Consider the following 17,762-nt stretch of genomic DNA (forward strand, 5'->3'; position numbering starts at 1 on the left):
GACTCAGAAACAGAGTGGAGAGAGACATGCAGTAAAGGGCCACAGGCCGGGTTCAAACCTGCCCACGTACATGGGTGGTGCCTTAAACCACTCAACACTGCGCACCCTTTTTCAAATATTTTTGACTATTTTTAACCAGCTGTACTTCTTAACTGATAGCTGCACATTTATGGTTGATTTTTTTTGTTTCCAAAACAATGACTATCTGATGGATGGGCAATGGCGTGTGACTCATCAAAAGTGCGAATGAAGTTTTACTGGTTTGTTTCTGAGCCTGTTTCTTCTTCTCATTGTATCCTTTCAGGAGTGAAAAAGTATCAGTTGCTCCACATCGCTTCAAATATTTAGATCTGATATGGTGTACACCTCTGAACTTTCTAATGAGGACAATCTGTTATTTAATGTTGAGCTTTGGTGCTAGCCTTTATTTGTATGGAAACAGAGGTACAACATGCTTCACATGCAGGAGAGACAGAGATAGAAAAAGAAAGTGTATTATCCATGTTGGGATGAAGGAAGTTTTATGAGGCCCAATAAGAAACTAAGGCAATCAGTTGTGAAATGAAACGTGCTAAAACTGTAGAGATTATTTGGTTTGGAAGAAAAATACAGCTGCGTATCATCGGCATAGCAGTGGTACGGTGTATTACAAAAGGACTGAGTAAATTACCTAGAGGTAACATACAGACAGAAAAGGATCGGGCAAAGAATAGACCCTTGTGCAACCCCACATAACAATGGAGTAGAGGAAGACATGTCTGTATGAACATTACAATGTTAGTCAGAGAGGTTGGAGATGACCATTTAAGTGCAGTTGTCGCTAATTTTAAGATATTTTCCTACTTTATTTTGGTGAACCTTCTCCAAACCTACCAGTTATACTTCTGTCTAAAACAGCAGTAAAGGCTATTTCTGTGTACCTTTAATCTATATCGAGTGATTTTGTAAATGAGCCGTTTGACATTACCTGTTGTAGCATAATTAATGGGATGCACGCAGGTACATGCATGAGGAGGCTGGCTATTCCCAGCAAGAGGGACAGCTTCGTTGTTTTAAGCTATCAAGTATAAAGTTTGCTGAACCTGTTTTAAAACGCACAAAATACAGCATGAGTGTATTGCATGTGTATGACTGTTACAGTTGGTTTAGCTGACACCGGGACAATAAAACATGCATTTAATAAAAAAAAAAAAAAGCACACTAAATTGGAACCTTCAATAATCACAATCAACCAAATTACTCTTAATGGCCCTAATTATAGATTGACAGGCACCAATCCGCCTATCCCTTTCACCCTCACTCATGAACCCATCCGGAGGGTGAAACAATGATTACACAGTCAGTACTAGGTTCTGCACCGTCTTAATGTCGTTAAGAATGAAGGCTTCTGTAATATGATAAAAACACTGTGGCCTGTCATGGCATGCCCTCCCCACAACACAGTCCCTAAAGCTGGGAAGGAGGATCAGCTCCTCTCTCACGAATCCCTTCACAAACACCTCAACCTTAAGTAATGATATTCAAACTGATAGAACTTGAAATATAAAAGATTAGAGTACATAAATTCTATATTTATTTTTTTCCCCCTTTAAAAAAAAATCCTTCAAGCATTTTGATGCTAGATGATGCAGGACTATACATTTTATTATAATAACTACATTCTGTTCTGTTATATTCTATATTAACTTAAAATTACATAGTAGTTATAACTGGCATATACTATATATATTTTTTGATAAATATACAGTACTTAACAAATTTATTAGACCACCTGTCATATTTGTCACAGAGACCATCCAGCATCATGAAGTGCTTTAATGCAGACTCTTCCATTTTCAGTGAGCTCTCCACGTTTTACCATTTTGAACAGGAATGAGGAATTTCAAACTGAATTCACCTTTTTATACCCAAATCTGAGCCGGCTCACTTTGCTTCTCTGAGAAGTCAGAAATGAATCGAGCACAATATTCAACCACTAAAACTCATTTTCTGTTCAGGAATGCAAGTAAATAACTATAATTTGACATATTAATCAAGAAATATGAATGTGCTTTACTATTTTTTTTCAGTTTTTTTGTAAATCAGTAAATTAGAAAATTCATGGATAACAATAATAATGATATTTTAGCATTAAAAATATTATTTGGGTTAAAGAGCTTCTACATATTGGTGTATTAACCATTGCAGAAACATAAAAAAGGATTTTGGTAATTACCAATGCTGTTAATTTAGGGCAGCGGTGGCATTAACCTTACTTTGGGTGGTGGTCTAATAAATTTGTTAAGCACTGTATAGTGCTTATAGTGCTTATCTATAAATTTTCAAATTTACTGATTTACAAAAAAACTGAAAAAAAAAAATAGTACAGCACGTTATCGTTTCTTGATTAATATGTCAAATTATAGTTATTTACTTGCATTCCTGAACAGAAAAATGAGTTTTAGTGGTTGAATGTTATACTTCATTAATTTCTGACTTCTCAGAGAAGGAAAGTGAACCGGCTCAAATTTGGGTATAAAAAGGTGAATTCAGTTTGAAATTCCTCATTCCTGTTCAAAATGGTAAAAATGTGGAGAGATCACTGAAAATAAAAGAGTCTGCATTAAAGCACTTCATGACACTGGATGGTCTCTGAGACAAATATGACAGGAGGTCTAATAAATTTGTTAAGCACTGTATATATATATATAAAACATTGCTATTAATTTATAATATTGCTCACAGTATTGCAATATATCCATATTGGCACCTCTGTATCACAGTACATATCATATCACCACTGTGCTGTTCCTATGAGATGTTATCAATGCTTTTAATTGATGGTTGTCTACATCAGACTAAAGAGCATTGTGGCAGCATGGCAGTAGTCATTAAAAACAGCCACAGGGGCTACTACAGTTAAGATGAAGTCTTTGACTGGGATGAGTTGTTATTCTGGTGCTGGACTACTGAGGGATCTTAATTTAATGGTTTGTCCACCTAATTGCACACATTCCTCATTTAGTGGTAGAACTTCAGTCCTTTAAAAAGACTTTAAGTGTCAGGAATGAGGGTGAACACAGAAAAAGACTTTAGCTGAAACTGGAGATGAAAAAGAGAGAACAATTTATGAACACTTGATTTTTTCCAAAATAACATCATCTCCATTGCTCAACATTTGAAGGATTTAATACCATGCTACTGTATGATGAGACAGAGTTATACCGTGTTCAGTGATGAACTGGTGAGCAATTCCAGCTGAAGTGTTGAACCAATTGTCCATTGAGGTTCTCTATATTATCCTGTCCTTCCTTTTAGTTGTCTTTCGTGGACAGTGGTGGTGGATTTGAATGACTTTGTGACTTTCTACAGATGTAATATTCTTGAAATCACAGATTTGGAATGGCCAACTTCTCTTGCTCTGGCTGACAGGATCATCTTTTTAGCCTTCATCTGGATATCCTGCTGCCGGAGGGTTTCAGTCACCTTAGAATTGCTCACTATCTTGTAAAGTCATGTTCTCTAATTTTGATCAGTGTTCTTTTTAAATATATCATTTAAGTTTTTTTTATACTGTGCTTCACAATATATGTAACACATGCAATATGCTTAAATTTCTGCTCTTTTACTAGTATGTGCGTCATTTTAAAACAGGGCAATGCAGAGAACTTTAAATGTAAGTAATTGTGGCTTGCTCTCTAATTTTGATCTCCAGTGTAGGTCTGTTGGTACTGCCTAAAACTTCACCAACTTGTTTGAACATATGGTCAGTATTTACAGCTGATATATCTGGTGCTGTTATCAGAAATGTTCATACCTGCCAAAACTGAAAACTAACTTTTTAAGCTAATATCTGCTGCTACTGCTGAGACTATAGATGTCCTTCTGGGGGCATGAGTTCACTGATAAGACTGAAGCTGTGTTTCCATTACCCTTAGAAAATGTGCGTCATTCACAGCGCGCTGAGGTGGATAGCTGGTTGTTACTGTAGCCGTACCTCCTTGCAGTGTTGTCAACTTAGCGACTTTGTCTCTATATTAGCGAGTTTTCAGACCCCTCTAGCGACTCTTTTTCAAAAAAGCGACAAATTTAGCGACTTTTTCTGGTGTTACTGGAGACCCCTCCCCGTCCCAAAGCACTGAAAGGCAGTCCACTCCTCACACAGCAGTCCCTCTTAGCTGCGGGTAGAGCAGGAAATGCTCATGCCTTCATGTCTGGTGCTGTGAAGGCACCTAGACAGTTTTTTTCTATTGTCTCTTTTTGGTCCATTTAGATTGTTAATGAAGTCTGTGCACAAAAAAAATAAATTGATTTGTTGTGGGCTCTTAAGTAAACCATAAGGTTTAAAACTAAACCAAACATAAGAAAACTAAACTTCTAAGAAAAATAGAACTATAAATAAATGATAAACCAAAAATAAAATTTAAAGTAACTGCCAGAGTATCTCTTGAGTCATTTTGCTTAGCCCAGATAAAGGAGGGTTGGAATTGAGACATTATAAAAACAAGAATCGACAGAAGCAAGTTCATTTCTTGTTCTACACATAATAAGGGTCTTTTTACTCACTTTTTGTCTCTTTTAGCATATATTATTGCTAGTATTAGTGCATACTATTTAAATATTGATTGAGAATCGCAAACAGGACTCAGAATAAATGTTAAATAATACTGATAGCAAATTACAACACTTAAATAATACTGATAGCAAATTACAACACTTAAATAATACTGATAGCAAATTACAACACTTAAAAGCAATTTTTATTGGGTTGGCTGGTAAAATACACTGCCTGGCCAAAAAAAAAGTCGCCACCTGGATTTAACTAAGGAAATAGGTACGAGCCTCCTATTGGATAATCACTGCAACGAAATATTAGATGTGTGACCTTTTTTTGGTGGTGACTTTTTCTTTTTTGGCCAGGCAGTGTATCTGCCTGGCTGGTAAAAAAAAAAAATTTCACTTACCAGCCAGCGTGGCTGGTAAGTGAAAAAGTTAGTTTTGGACCCTGCTCCCATATCTGACCTGACTGTGACACTCTGGCCAGTCTCTCCTTAAAGGGGCCATGCTAACCAGCATCTCCCATAGCTGATATGCTCACTATTGGCAAGCGCCTCATACAACACTAATCTAAAAGTATAGAACTATCACTTCAAATCTTTAAATTACAAGAATTATTCTAACCCACTCCTCCCTTTAGTCTAAAAAGAATATTTTTGTCAAACATGTTTGTGCTCATCGAAATTTTGGCATTATTTCCATTACAATTGAGCCAAAATTTCATAAAACGGTTCATGGAGCAGGGTGCCAGATTTTAAAGGGATTACTAAATTGCATCAAATTTTAAAGACAAACTAAAATATTTTAAAGCTCCCACACCAAGAATTTTTGAAACATAAGAGGAGTTGGAACAGACTGTAAGAGTTTTAATTTCGGTAGACTTGACTGATGCAAGAATGTGACAAGGTGAGACTTGATGCCAGTCGGTCAAATATCTATAAAGGGAAGGGCTGGTATAGGGACAAACCTGTTTGTGATTAAACCTGGAACATTTGTCTTCAGGGGAAAACCATAAGCATTGTCAATCAATTACATGTCATGAGTCTTTCATGACTTGTTATCCAGTTGATCTACTTTGTGTGTTTGTTACAACACAGAGAAGCTGACCCTGGAGTCACTTACACAAGAAATAATTACAATGACGTCTGAGAAAAAAAGACTGGCTTTTTCTTTCTTTGTCTTACTTGGCTAGCAGTTAGCTCGGATCATTGTGTGAAAACCAAAATCAGTCACTCTAAAGTTATATTATAACAGTAATGATGTTTGATTGTACAAAACCAGTGTAACAAAGTGTTTCAAAAAACATCAAAGTCTAGCAATAAACCACAAACAGAAGAAATCAGAAATCATTTCAAAGGAAAAGACAACCATGTTTTAGTAACGATAACTAGACAAAAGATTAAAACTTAAAATAACTGATGAATGAAATAGTTTAAATATGGCATCATGGATAATACTCAATTCACAAGAAGGCTTTCAGATAAAGGTACATCTTTAAAAGAGTATTTTTAAACCAATGCATGTTGTCTGGGATCAACCCTGAACAGCAAATTTAACTACCACGGCCAATTCTTAAAACTTCTATTTTTTCAGGGTTTATTAAAAAAAATTTAAAAAAGAATTGCTGACTTCTATTTTGATATATCTGTGAGACAGTAAGGTATGAGAGTTTACAGGGAAATATAACTGTGTCATCAGCATAACAGTGGAATTGTTTCTAATAACCCGACCAGGCAGTAATATATATACAGAGAAAACACAAATGGACTTAACACTGAGCCCTGTGGGACGCAAAAATTGACTCACAAAAGAGGGGAAACATGCTCACAATATTCACAAACATTTTTATATGTGATATGAAAGAGTAAAACCAATTCAGAGCTGTCCCTGATGTACCAACCCTTATCGCTGTGGCGTTTGAATCATAATTTCATGGTCAAAAGTATATGCTGCACTTAAATCTAACAGAACAAAAATAGAGCACTGTCTGGTCCAGTTCCTGGTTACACCAGCCATCAGTATCAGCTTTGGTTAACAAATGTCCCTTCAGATCGGCCACTATGTCATCAAATATTTGAGAGGTATCGCACTGCAGACCTCTTCACTGGGGTGGGAAGTACTAACCCTCTTTGGGTTTTCTTTAGTTGGTTTTGTGTTAAATTAAAATTTATCTCCCTCAGGAAATTTTCAATTTTTATTCATAGAATTCTGCTGTTTTGAAAGATAGCCACTTGCTGTAACCCCTGAAAGTGAGCGGTAAACATATACCATTCAGTACGTCCCTCTGGTTCCGGCTTAAGTCACGTACGTCACTTCTGGTCTGTACGTAGGTAGCTGCACCCATTACACTAAACAGCATGGCAACTTGCTCATCTTCGTGAGGCAGCAGCTATAAACCTGGAAAAAGCAAGAAAAAGGTTTACAGGAATCGATTTTTCTTTCACATGTGTCAGTGGTCCCATCTGTTCTTGATCTTGATTGGCCAGTGGGGGCAGAGAGACCTCAACAAACGTGGCTATCCACCAAAAATTTAACTGTTTTCAACTGAGAGTGGTGACAAAAACAGCTGACACTTTAAAACGCTGGACTGCATTGCATCAAGCAAGTTTACAAAGTCCACACATCCCTGTTAGAGTGCCAAATTTTTGTGATGAGGCAAAAAAGAAAAAAAAACTTTTTTTCCAACTTGAATGTGACCTAGAATGGTTCTAAAGTGGTCGGACATCAGGACCCACCACCCTGTCCTTATGAGAAACCGAGACCCATATTTAAAACCCCCCCCCCCCCCCCCCCACACACACACACACACACACACACACAAATTTATGAAAAATATTTGTTTGGATAGATTTAACAATATGTGATTAAACAGAGACAGGACAAAAAACATGTTTTAGAAATGCAACATTGCAGAAGGCCATGCAGACATTTAATTTGTTCTCAATATTTTCCTGCAATAGCGTGGAACATTTAGTAATTTCTTGAGAAATAACTTCTATATCTTTGGAAAAGCAGCTTTTTATCCCTAGAACCTACAATTTTCACATACAACTGCTGCACGGCGCTCTGCAACACCGTGATTGTGCTCCAAACAAAGGCGAGCGACCTCGAACACATAAAGCACCTCCAGAACGCCGCATAACGAAGCTCAGCCCTGATCAGCACGAGACAAGAGGGTAGAGATCATGGGACTGCGAGTTCACGGAGGAAAACTATGTCAACAGCGTTTTATTTTGTATTTTTGGGGTTGATTTTCGTTCATTTCAGCATGATTTCATTGCTTTGGCTATCAGTTAGTATATTATGATGTTGAAAGTTAATGTTTCTTACAAAGAATTTGTGGTTTTATGTATAATTCTGTCTTTTTACCTCAAATTCTAACTTTTCCTTGTCAGCTGAAGTAGCTCGGTGACTCACTGACCTCCCGATGACCTCTTGCCATGCTGCAGAACAAGATGAAATGTTGATATAATGATGCTTCATGATTTGGAGTCCATGCATTGTGTTATATTTAGAATTTCACCTGATGTTTTGCACGTTTTTGCTGCTGTTCGGATCGATCTGCTCGACGTGGATTGATGTTGAAAATAAACCTGCTTTATATCCAACTAACACTGGCATGCTGACTGATTCAAGGCCGGAATCTGGTTGGGCCAGTCTTAAACATATAGTGGCATTGTTTTGCAGGTTTGGTTTTTATGTTTGGATTGTTGTCACGTCAAGTTAATCTTCTATATTATCAGCAGTCTAGTTGATACTGGAGGGTTCTGTGACAAAACTTGACTGGTATTTAGAGAGCTTGTGCATAATTCCCTCCCAATGTGACCTGACAGGTGTGTTTGTGTTGGAGGCGGAGAAGGAGGAGAGATGAAGCATATTTAAACCTGAGCTTACCCAGCAACATAGAGTTTAGATATGGCTCTGCACAAGGTGATCTGCACAGCGACCCTGCTGGCTCTTCTCACACAAGGTAAGGATCCCTACTCTCACTGTTCACCTGAACCAATCATGTTTGAGACTGTTGTATGCTGGAGAAACTCTCAGGAGGAAGAAAATAAAAGAAGCTTAGTGTTAAGAATTTCAGGGATTTATAGTACAAAACAAAAAAAATAGTGTTACCTGCAACTTTGAATTTAAATATGCATGGATCTGATGTTTGAAAAGAATCAAGCTAAAATGATTTGACTGATAAATTTGAAACATGTAGTGCTACTCTCATCGCTGATAGAATAGCAAACATCTCAAGTTAACAGTTATCAGGTTGAAATTCCGGTCAGAGCAGATTCATATTTTATCATTATTATTATATAATTGTAAATATTGAGGAAAAAGCATGCTTTAAGTGCCAAAGCAGGTCACAGACTGCTGAATGTAGGGTTGCCACCTCCCAGATATACAGGTATGTCTCAAAAAATTAGAATATCATGAAAAACGTCAATATTTTTTGTCACTCTTTTCTGAAAGTGAAACCCATATATTATATAGACTCATTACACATAGAGTGAAATATTTCAAGCCTTTATTTCTTGAAATGTTGATGATTATGGCTCACAGATAAGAAAACCCAAAATTCGGTGTCTCAACAAATTAGAATATTACATAAGATCAATAAAAAAAGGATATTTTGAACAGAAATGTCAGGCTTCTGAAAAGTATGTTCATTTCCATGCCTTCAATACTCGTTGGACTTCCTTTTGCATGAATTACTGCATCAATGCGGCGTGGCATGGAGGTGATCAGCCTGTGGCACTGCTCAGGTGTAATGGAAGCCCAGGTTGCTTTGATAGCAGCCTTCAGGTCATCTGCATTGTTGGGTCTGGTTTCTCTCATCTTCCTTTTGACAATACTTCATAGATTCTCTATGGCAGGTTGCCCAAATTCTTTTCAGTGAAGGGCCAAAAATGAATCAGGGTGGAGGGTCGCGGGCCAAAACTAAACATTCATTTTGCAGTGCATGAAATTAAATGTGCCTATAGCATAACTGTGCAAAATAATAACTCATACAAAGTAATTTTGAAAATGAATAACACTATTCTTTATTGTGTTTCACAGCATGAAATTACTTAACAGCCATATGGCACAAATACTAATAGGGCATACCGCCTTCAAATCAATTTCAGTAAAAAAAAAAAGTACTCATGTTCCCAACTATTTTTAAACTTTCTTTTATCAGTGTGCCACTGCCTCACACGCTCCATCTCTGCCATGACCCCAGCATCTTCTCACTGACTCACTCTCTGGGCATGGGCTTCCAGATCTGAGCTGATGGGAGCTCAACAGCGCCACCCTACCCCTGATGTAACACAATGTTAATTTGTGGTCAGGAGAGGAAGTGCAACAATAAATAAATAGAGAATAAATACTTAGACTGCTGGCAGTGGGAAAATAATAATAATTAAAAAAAATTCGAACATGGGCAGTGGGCCAAAAATAATAGCTCGTGGGCCAAATTTGGCCCGTGGGCCCTAAATTGTTCAGCCCTGCTCTATGGGGTTCAGGTCAGGCCAGTTTGTTGGCCAATCAAGAACAGGAACACCATGGTGATTGAACCAGCTTTTGGTACCTTTGGCAGTATGGGCAGGTGCCAAGTCCTGCTGGAAAATGAAATCAGCATCTCCATAAAGCTTGTTAGCAGAAGGAAGCATGAAGTGCTCTAAAATGTCCTGGTAGACGGCTGCGTTGACTGTGGACTTCAGAAAACTGACTGTGGAAACTTCACACTGGACTTCAAGCAATGTGGATTCTGTGCCTCTCCACTCTGGATAGCCTTGACAACAGCAGAATGCCTTAAAAAATATAGATTTCTATTTACCATTTTCTGAGTTTTTTTGACTGACGGCATTGTTGTTTCTGTCAAATGTGATGTGTTCAGGGCACATGAAAACAAATCATAAAAGTCAAATGTTCTCATCACTCTCACTGAAACACCTTGTACACACTTCTGACAATTTCAGTGTTTATGACAAATATCAATCTGATGCTGTAATTTAAAATGTCCTTTTTTGCCTTTTCAGATTGTCACTCACAGCTTAATGGTAAGTTCCTAAATATTTCTTCCTCTCATTTGTGGCCTTTTAAACATGCTCTGTGGTTCAAGTTTTTCTCATCATAGCCATTAGTAAGAAAATCCAAAGCCATAAAACATTTCAGCAACATACTGGAACATGTTGCACCGAGGCGTCTACAGATCAAGTAGAGAGCAGACCGGCTGCTCAGCACACCTAACTCCACAACTGGGTCCTGTGCAGTTTATTGTTATGGTTTCATGGAGAAATTACACATAAAAAGGGGCTTTATGCCGTGTTTAATCCTTGAATCCTCGCAACACTAACAGCCACTTTTAACAGCTTTTCTCCCCCATTATGTGAATTTTATCCATGAACCCAAAACATCTGTTTAGTTAATGCCTCATATTGAGTGTTGTTTTGGTTCAGCAGAGTCCTCTATTCAAACAGGAAGTAAACAGCAGAGGTGGGTGGAGCTTAGCAGGATGTCTTTCATCATCATTTTGTGTTTTTGTTTTGTTTGAGTGCCCCCTGGTAGTGGAATTAACATACTAGCATTTAAGGCCATTACAGACAAAAATGTTCACTTCCAAAATTTTCTGAAAAATATTACATATGAACAACTATTACCAACTTTCTTTGGATGAAATATTTCAATCAACTTTAGTCCTGATCAAAACAGCCAAATATTTTAAAAAATTCAAGAATTTAATTCTGTAAAAGCAAGACTGAATATATGATGTTTGTTCTTTTGATTTTTTTTAAGTTAGTTTGCGTATTACTATACAAGCTTGAGTATATACAAGTCCATGTGCATGAAAAGTATGGTTGCAAGATGTGCAAACAGTGATGCTGACTAGACATAATCAGAGGTATAAAGTATGCAAGGATGTGGGCTGAATTACAGCATGTAGATTGGATAAACGTCACCCATGACGATCACAAACTCATGCCAAAGCAGGTCGGTGTTGTTTTTATTTCCTACAGAAACATTGTTCAGTTCTGGTAAAACTGATGCTTTGCTAAAGCTACATCCAAGCTAATCACCACACTGTAGGCAGCCATTGTTCACCCATTGCTACCGCCTCGTTCTCCTCAGATAACCCTGATTGGAAAAGCCCCGACAAAAATCTCCTCATGTCCACCACTAGGTGTCACAAAAGCACAACTTTGGTTACTACTAAAGGCTAGGGGTGTAAAGGTACGTGTATTCGTACCGTACCTATTCGATATGGGCCTCTCAGTACGGTGCAGCTATGTACCGAACATATACATGTGGAGCGAAGCTCAAACAGAGGGACTGCCAGAGAACAACTCACTGTCACACTGTCCTGGCAACCACACAACAACAGTAAATGACAGCAACAGCCTGAATATTCCCAGATAAAAGTGTCCTGTTTTGGAAACACTTTGTTTCCCATTAAAATACAACAGTGGACAAAGACGACAACAGTAGCTCTGACATTATTCAGCAGGTGTGTCGCTGACAGGTTTTTTTGGTTTTGTGAATCAAATTAATTCTAAACACGGTACCTTCAACCGTCAGCCTCGGAGGAGGCGGAGAGGGGACTCGATCATGTCCACAGCTGCATCATGGGTAAAGTTATCCACAGATTTCGCGTGACTCTTACTGCTTTATCCACCAAGATGGGCTGTGAAAACTTCTCCCGAACTTTGAAGTAGGTCCCATTGGTTAAAAAAGTAATCCAGCGCTGAAGTCGGTGTTGAAATCAGCAGGATAGACGTTGTTTAGCATACTTAACAAGTTAACTTATGGTTGTATGATGATGTGTTCAAGTTGTCTGGGAAATTTTAGAGTTTAAAGAATGGGTATTAGTATGCCAATATATCAGTTAAAATAAACTAGAAATTCAAAAATGAATTTATATAGTTATTTATTTATTTTACTGATATTTTTATTCATTAAAGACCTTTTGGAAGGAGGTTGCAACATTACTAGTAATTTAAATGTTATTTAATCAGGCCTATTAATGTAATTTGAATACAATTTAATGAAATAAAATATAAATAAATTCTGTTGTTTATTGGCTTTAATTACCGTACCTACAATGTACAACGTACAATGTCATGATGAAGACTACCTCATATTTTTAAAAAAAGCAAAGTTTGATGACATTTGAAACAAGGTTAAAATAGTTTTGGATTTTTTATTAGTTTTTGTTTTATTTTGTTTTTACTCTCTGTTCAATTTCAGTTTAGTTTCAATTAGTTTTCACTACTGGTTTGTTAGTTTAGTTTAGTTTATATTTCGCAAAAATGCTTCGTTTTAGTAGGGGGGGGTTTTCAGATACATGTCAGGGCTGCGTGAACATCCTACATTTTTTAAAAATATATTTAAACAGGCTTCTCTTCACTTTTAATTTTTATCTGTTTAAAGATGATGTTTAAATACAACTCCAGACATAAAACTATCACTGTGTGAAGTCTTAACCAATCAAATCAGGCAATTTTGCACTCCTCAGCCTTGGGTGTAGGTGCCAGTAAGTATGGTTGTGTCAAAGACTAAAACTAAGGATATTTTTTCTTTTTTTTTAAATTTTATTTTAGTTAGTTTTGTAAGTGCATTATACAGTTTCAGTTAGTTTTCGTTTTTCGGTAAATCTTAGTTTTTATTTAGTTTCAGTTAACTAAAAGTATTTTCACATTTAATTTTAGTTAGGTTTAGTTAACTATAGCAACCTTTGAAACAAATTTCTTTATTAAGGGTTCAGCATGTTCAATATGTAAGGGTTTATTGGTAACCTGTATAGGTGGGGTAAATGACTGTCTTTTTTTGTTTTGTTTTGTTGCTTGTTTTTTGTTTAATGCTTTTTGTTTGTTTGTTTCTGTCATATTTCTGTTGTTTCTCCTATCATTACTTTGAGCACAGATCAGAAAATCACCGCAAAATATTTTTAGTTTAACTGATACAAAATCAATAAAAACTTGGATTAAAATCACAAAAAAAAATATTTTAATATATGTATTTTACTAAATGTTTTTTGGGGAGGGTTTTTTGTCCTCAGTGGCCAAAGCATGAGAAAATTTACCAGAGGGTTGATCACTGTTCGTCTCCTGTGTGTCTTTAGTGTGCGGGAAGGCTCCTCTGAACACTCGCATCGTTGGAGGAAATGAAGCGCCTGAAGGCAACTGGCCATGGATGGCCAGTCTGCACAGATTTGGCTTTCACTCGTGTGGAGGGTCACTCATTAACAATGAGTGGGTGATTTCTGCTGCTCACTGCTTCCAAGAGTAAGTGGAAAAATTGAAGACAGAGTCTTATTAACCCTCATACATGATTGCTACAGAGCATGACGTGTTTTCTTCCAAGAATTTAGCAGCTCTTGAGAAAAACTCACTTTTAACAGGCAGAAACCTCAAGCAGGACTAGACTCATAATGAACCTCCATCTGTTGTGACTGTATGGGGGGAGAAATGAAATCAGGGCTTCCTTTTCTTAGAAAGTTGACTTGCTGAGATGCTGTACATGAGTGTTTCCCATGTCTGAGCTCTGATTTCTTCTGCTCTCCTATCCTTTAGCATCAGTGCCAGAGATTTGACCGTGTATCTTGGTCGACAGAGGCAAGAGGGATCACACCCCAACCAAGAGGCTCGACTTGTCTCGCAGATCATCAATCATCCAAACTACAACGAATCAACTTTCAACAATGATATTGCCCTCCTGAAGCTGTCCTCACCTGTGAATTTTACCAGCTACATCATGCCCGTCTGTCTTGCTGCCCCAGACAGCACCTTCTTCACCGGCACCGATACCTGGGTCACCGGCTGGGGCGACATCGCAGAGTCTGGTGGGTGTGAAAGCAGCTGAATTCTGTTTGTACTCAGGAAAGACAGACCAAAATGTTTGCTAAATTCAACCTTTGGAATACCTTGGGACTGCCACAAATTTCTGTCACATTTTGAGGCAATTCAACATTATTTGTGTGTCAACAGTGTTCCCTCCTTCCCCACAAGACCTCATGGAGGTGGAGGTGCCGATTGTGGGGAACAACGAGTGCAGCTGTTACTATGACTCCTTTAACTCGATCACAGACAACATGATCTGTGCTGGGTTAAAAGCTGGAGGGAAGGACGCCTGCCAGGTGAGCATTTTGAACATCAGTATTTATGTCAGATTTGACAATCTATGAAGAGAACTTCTCCAAAATACTTGTTTCATCACACAGGGGGATTCAGGAGGTCCAATGGTGGGCAAGCAGAATGACACCTGGGTCCTGATAGGGCTCACAAGTTTTGGAGAAGGATGTGCTAGGCCTAATTTTCCAGGAGTCTACACCCGTGTGTCTCAGTACCAGGTGTGGATCAACAGCCAAATCGCCACCAACCAGCCAGGCTACATCACCTTCACATCCACTGGGAATGACACCGACCAAAGCTTCAACTGTACTGAGCAGTCACAAACATCCACACCTGCGCGTGAGTACTGCTATGAGTTTATATGTGCTGGTTTTAATCCTAAAATCATGAACTGAGAACTTCTGTTCTGATGTTTTGTGGTCACTTGGCAGCAGGCTTTATCATTCCATCAGTCTCGGTGTTCCAGATACTTTAATGCAAAATATTAAAATCCAAAGCATTTTTATTTTGACTAAAAATAAGGACAATGTGCGCTAGATTGTCACACTTATGAAAAATAAATCAAACTCCTCACTTGGACATATAAGCCAACAATTTTTTGCATTTATGATAAAGACTGATCTGGAACTGTTATTAAAACACGCATTTGTCCTTTTTTTCAGTGAATTTCTCATTGGCAGATGGTAAGTCATTTATTTATTTATTTATTACTTTATTTCTTTTGTGGCATTTCAAATATGCTGAATGGACAATCATTGTGTTGCTAAAGTTTTTATCATTACAACCATCAACATGAAAATTGAATCACCCTCTGGATCCTTCATGGACATTTTTGTCCAAATGTGTTTCCACTTTTTATTTTGTAATCTTTTTCACTGCAAATGGAAGCCATTTTTGTGAGAGAGCATTTAAATGGATACATTTTAAAATTCCAATTTCATTTTTAAAAGGTCTATAATTCACTGTGTACAAATTTGCTTTCCTGCAGTAGATAACATTTTTGCGGGGATATGTTTGCAGTCGAAAAACGTAATATATATTTGGGTCAAGCTCTGGCATTATGCAAAATAATTCCAACAGTTTTTAAAACCAGGGAAATTCTTCGTTTTTGTAGTTGTAATAGAATGTGCCTTGCAGCAGTGGCTGCCAGGCTTTGATTTAAAAATTATGTTTATATATACAGTCATGGTCGAAAGTATTGGCACCCCTGGATTTTTTTCCAGAAAAAACACCATTTCTCCTAGAAATTGTTGCAATTACAAATGTTTTTGGTATACAAATGTTTATTTAATTTATGTGCATTGGAACAACACAAAAATGTTGAAGAAAAAAGCCAAAATTTACATAGTTTTACATAGAACTCAAAAAATGGACCGGAAAAAATTATTGGCACCCTCAACTTAACATTTGGTTGCACACCCCTGGACAAAAAAAAAACAAACTGAAACCAATAGCTTCCTATAAACATCAACAAGCTTCTTACACCTCTCAACTGGAATTTTGGACCACTCTTCCTCTGCAAACTGCTCCAGGTCTCTCAGATTTGAAGGGTGTCTTCTTGCAACAGCAATTTTGAAATCTCTTCATAGGTGTTCAATGGGATTTAGATCCGGACTCATTGCTGGTCACTTCAGAACTCTCCAGTACTTTGTCTCCAACCATTTCTTGGTGCTTTTTGAGGTATGTTTGGGGTCATTGTCCTGCTTGAACACCCATGACCTCTGACGCAGACCCAGCTTTCTGACACTAGGCCCTACATTGCGGCCCAAAATCTTTTGATCGTCTCCAGATTTCATGATTCCTTGCACACAGTCAAGGCACCCAGTGCCAGAAAATCCAGTGCAAAATAACCCCAAAACATCTTTGAACCTCCACCATGTTTGACTGTAGGTACTGTGTTCTTTTCTTTGTAGGCCTCATTCTATTTTCTGTAAACAGTAGAATGGCGTGCTTTTCTAAAAAGCTCTACCTTAGTCTCATCTGTCCACAAAATGTTCTCCCAGAAGGACTGAGGCTTACTCAGGTACATTTTTGCAGACTCCAGTCTGACTTTGTTATGTCTCTTTGCCAGCAGTGGGGTTCTCCTGGGTCTCCTGCCATAGCGCTTCATCTCATTCAGACGATGACGTATGGTCCATGCTGACACTTTTGCAACCCTGAGTCTGCAGGACAGCCTGAATTTGTGTGGAAGTTGACTGAGGATGTTTATCCACCATTCCAACTACCCTGTGTTGCATTCTTTTGTCAATTTTTCTCTTCTGTCCACATCCAGGGAGGTTAGCCACAGTTCCATGAGTTATAAACTTCCTGATTATATTACGCATAGTAGACAAAGGAATTTCAAGATCTCTGGAGATGGTCTTGTTACCTTGAGATTGTTCATATTTTTCCACAGTTTTGCTTCCGAAGTCCTCAGACAGTTCTCAGCTCTTTATTTTCTTCTTCATGCTTGGTGTGACACACACAGGCACACAACACAAAGGTTGAGTCAACTTTTATACGTTCTAACTGGCTTGAGGTGTGATTTCTAGATTTCCAGCACCTGTTACTGCCACAGGTGAGTTTAAATGAGCATCACATGCTTGAAATGAAATGATTTACCCACAGTTTTAATACGGCGCCAATAATTTTGTGCGGCCCATTTTAGTTAGGACATTGACCTGACCATGCGTAAAGGAACTTGTCATGGATTGAAAAGAAAAACAAGAGAACTGTTAAAAGAAAAAGTAACTATCTGATAACAGGGTGCAAATGACTTCTGACTCGTCCACTGTGATGTTAGTGAGTTATTTTGTAAAATGATATGAGTGGTTAACCAGCAGTGGTGGACTTATTAGACATCACTGTGGCTGCTGGGAGACACTGACAGGGCTTAACCAGAATGTACTGAAAGGTATATGGTAAGATATATTTTTGGGCTTTTTAGTGCCTTTATTGGACAGAGGATAGAGTAACAAATGGGATGAGAGTGGGGCACATGCAGCACAGGACCACTGGCCGGATTTGAACCCTGGCCACCCACGTACATGGAAAGCGCATTAGACTGCCAGGCTATCTGCGCACCCTGGGCATTTTGTCTTTGATGACATTAACATCAGGAAACTGAAGTGATCCCAGAAGGCT

General features: G+C 38.0%; 1 protein-coding gene across 1 annotated transcript in view; it reads left to right on the forward strand.

Annotated features, from left to right (window-relative positions):
• The first annotated feature begins 8,449 nt into the window (after positions 1-8,449).
• The window catches only part of LOC121504006 (transmembrane protease serine 9-like), a 28,054-nt gene continuing 18,741 nt past the window's right edge, over positions 8,450-17,762 (forward strand). The window contains exons 1-7 of the mRNA XM_041778630.1: positions 8,450-8,506; positions 10,551-10,571; positions 13,631-13,793; positions 14,082-14,350; positions 14,496-14,644; positions 14,729-14,978; positions 15,302-15,322. Coding sequence (XP_041634564.1) covers positions 8,452-8,506; positions 10,551-10,571; positions 13,631-13,793; positions 14,082-14,350; positions 14,496-14,644; positions 14,729-14,978; positions 15,302-15,322 — 928 coding nt within the window. The 5' untranslated portion in view covers positions 8,450-8,451. The remainder of the gene's footprint in view (positions 8,507-10,550; positions 10,572-13,630; positions 13,794-14,081; positions 14,351-14,495; positions 14,645-14,728; positions 14,979-15,301; positions 15,323-17,762) is intronic.

Source organism: Cheilinus undulatus, linkage group 21, assembly GCF_018320785.1.
Source record: "Cheilinus undulatus linkage group 21, ASM1832078v1, whole genome shotgun sequence".
Lineage (NCBI taxonomy): Eukaryota > Metazoa > Chordata > Actinopteri > Labriformes > Labridae > Cheilinus > Cheilinus undulatus.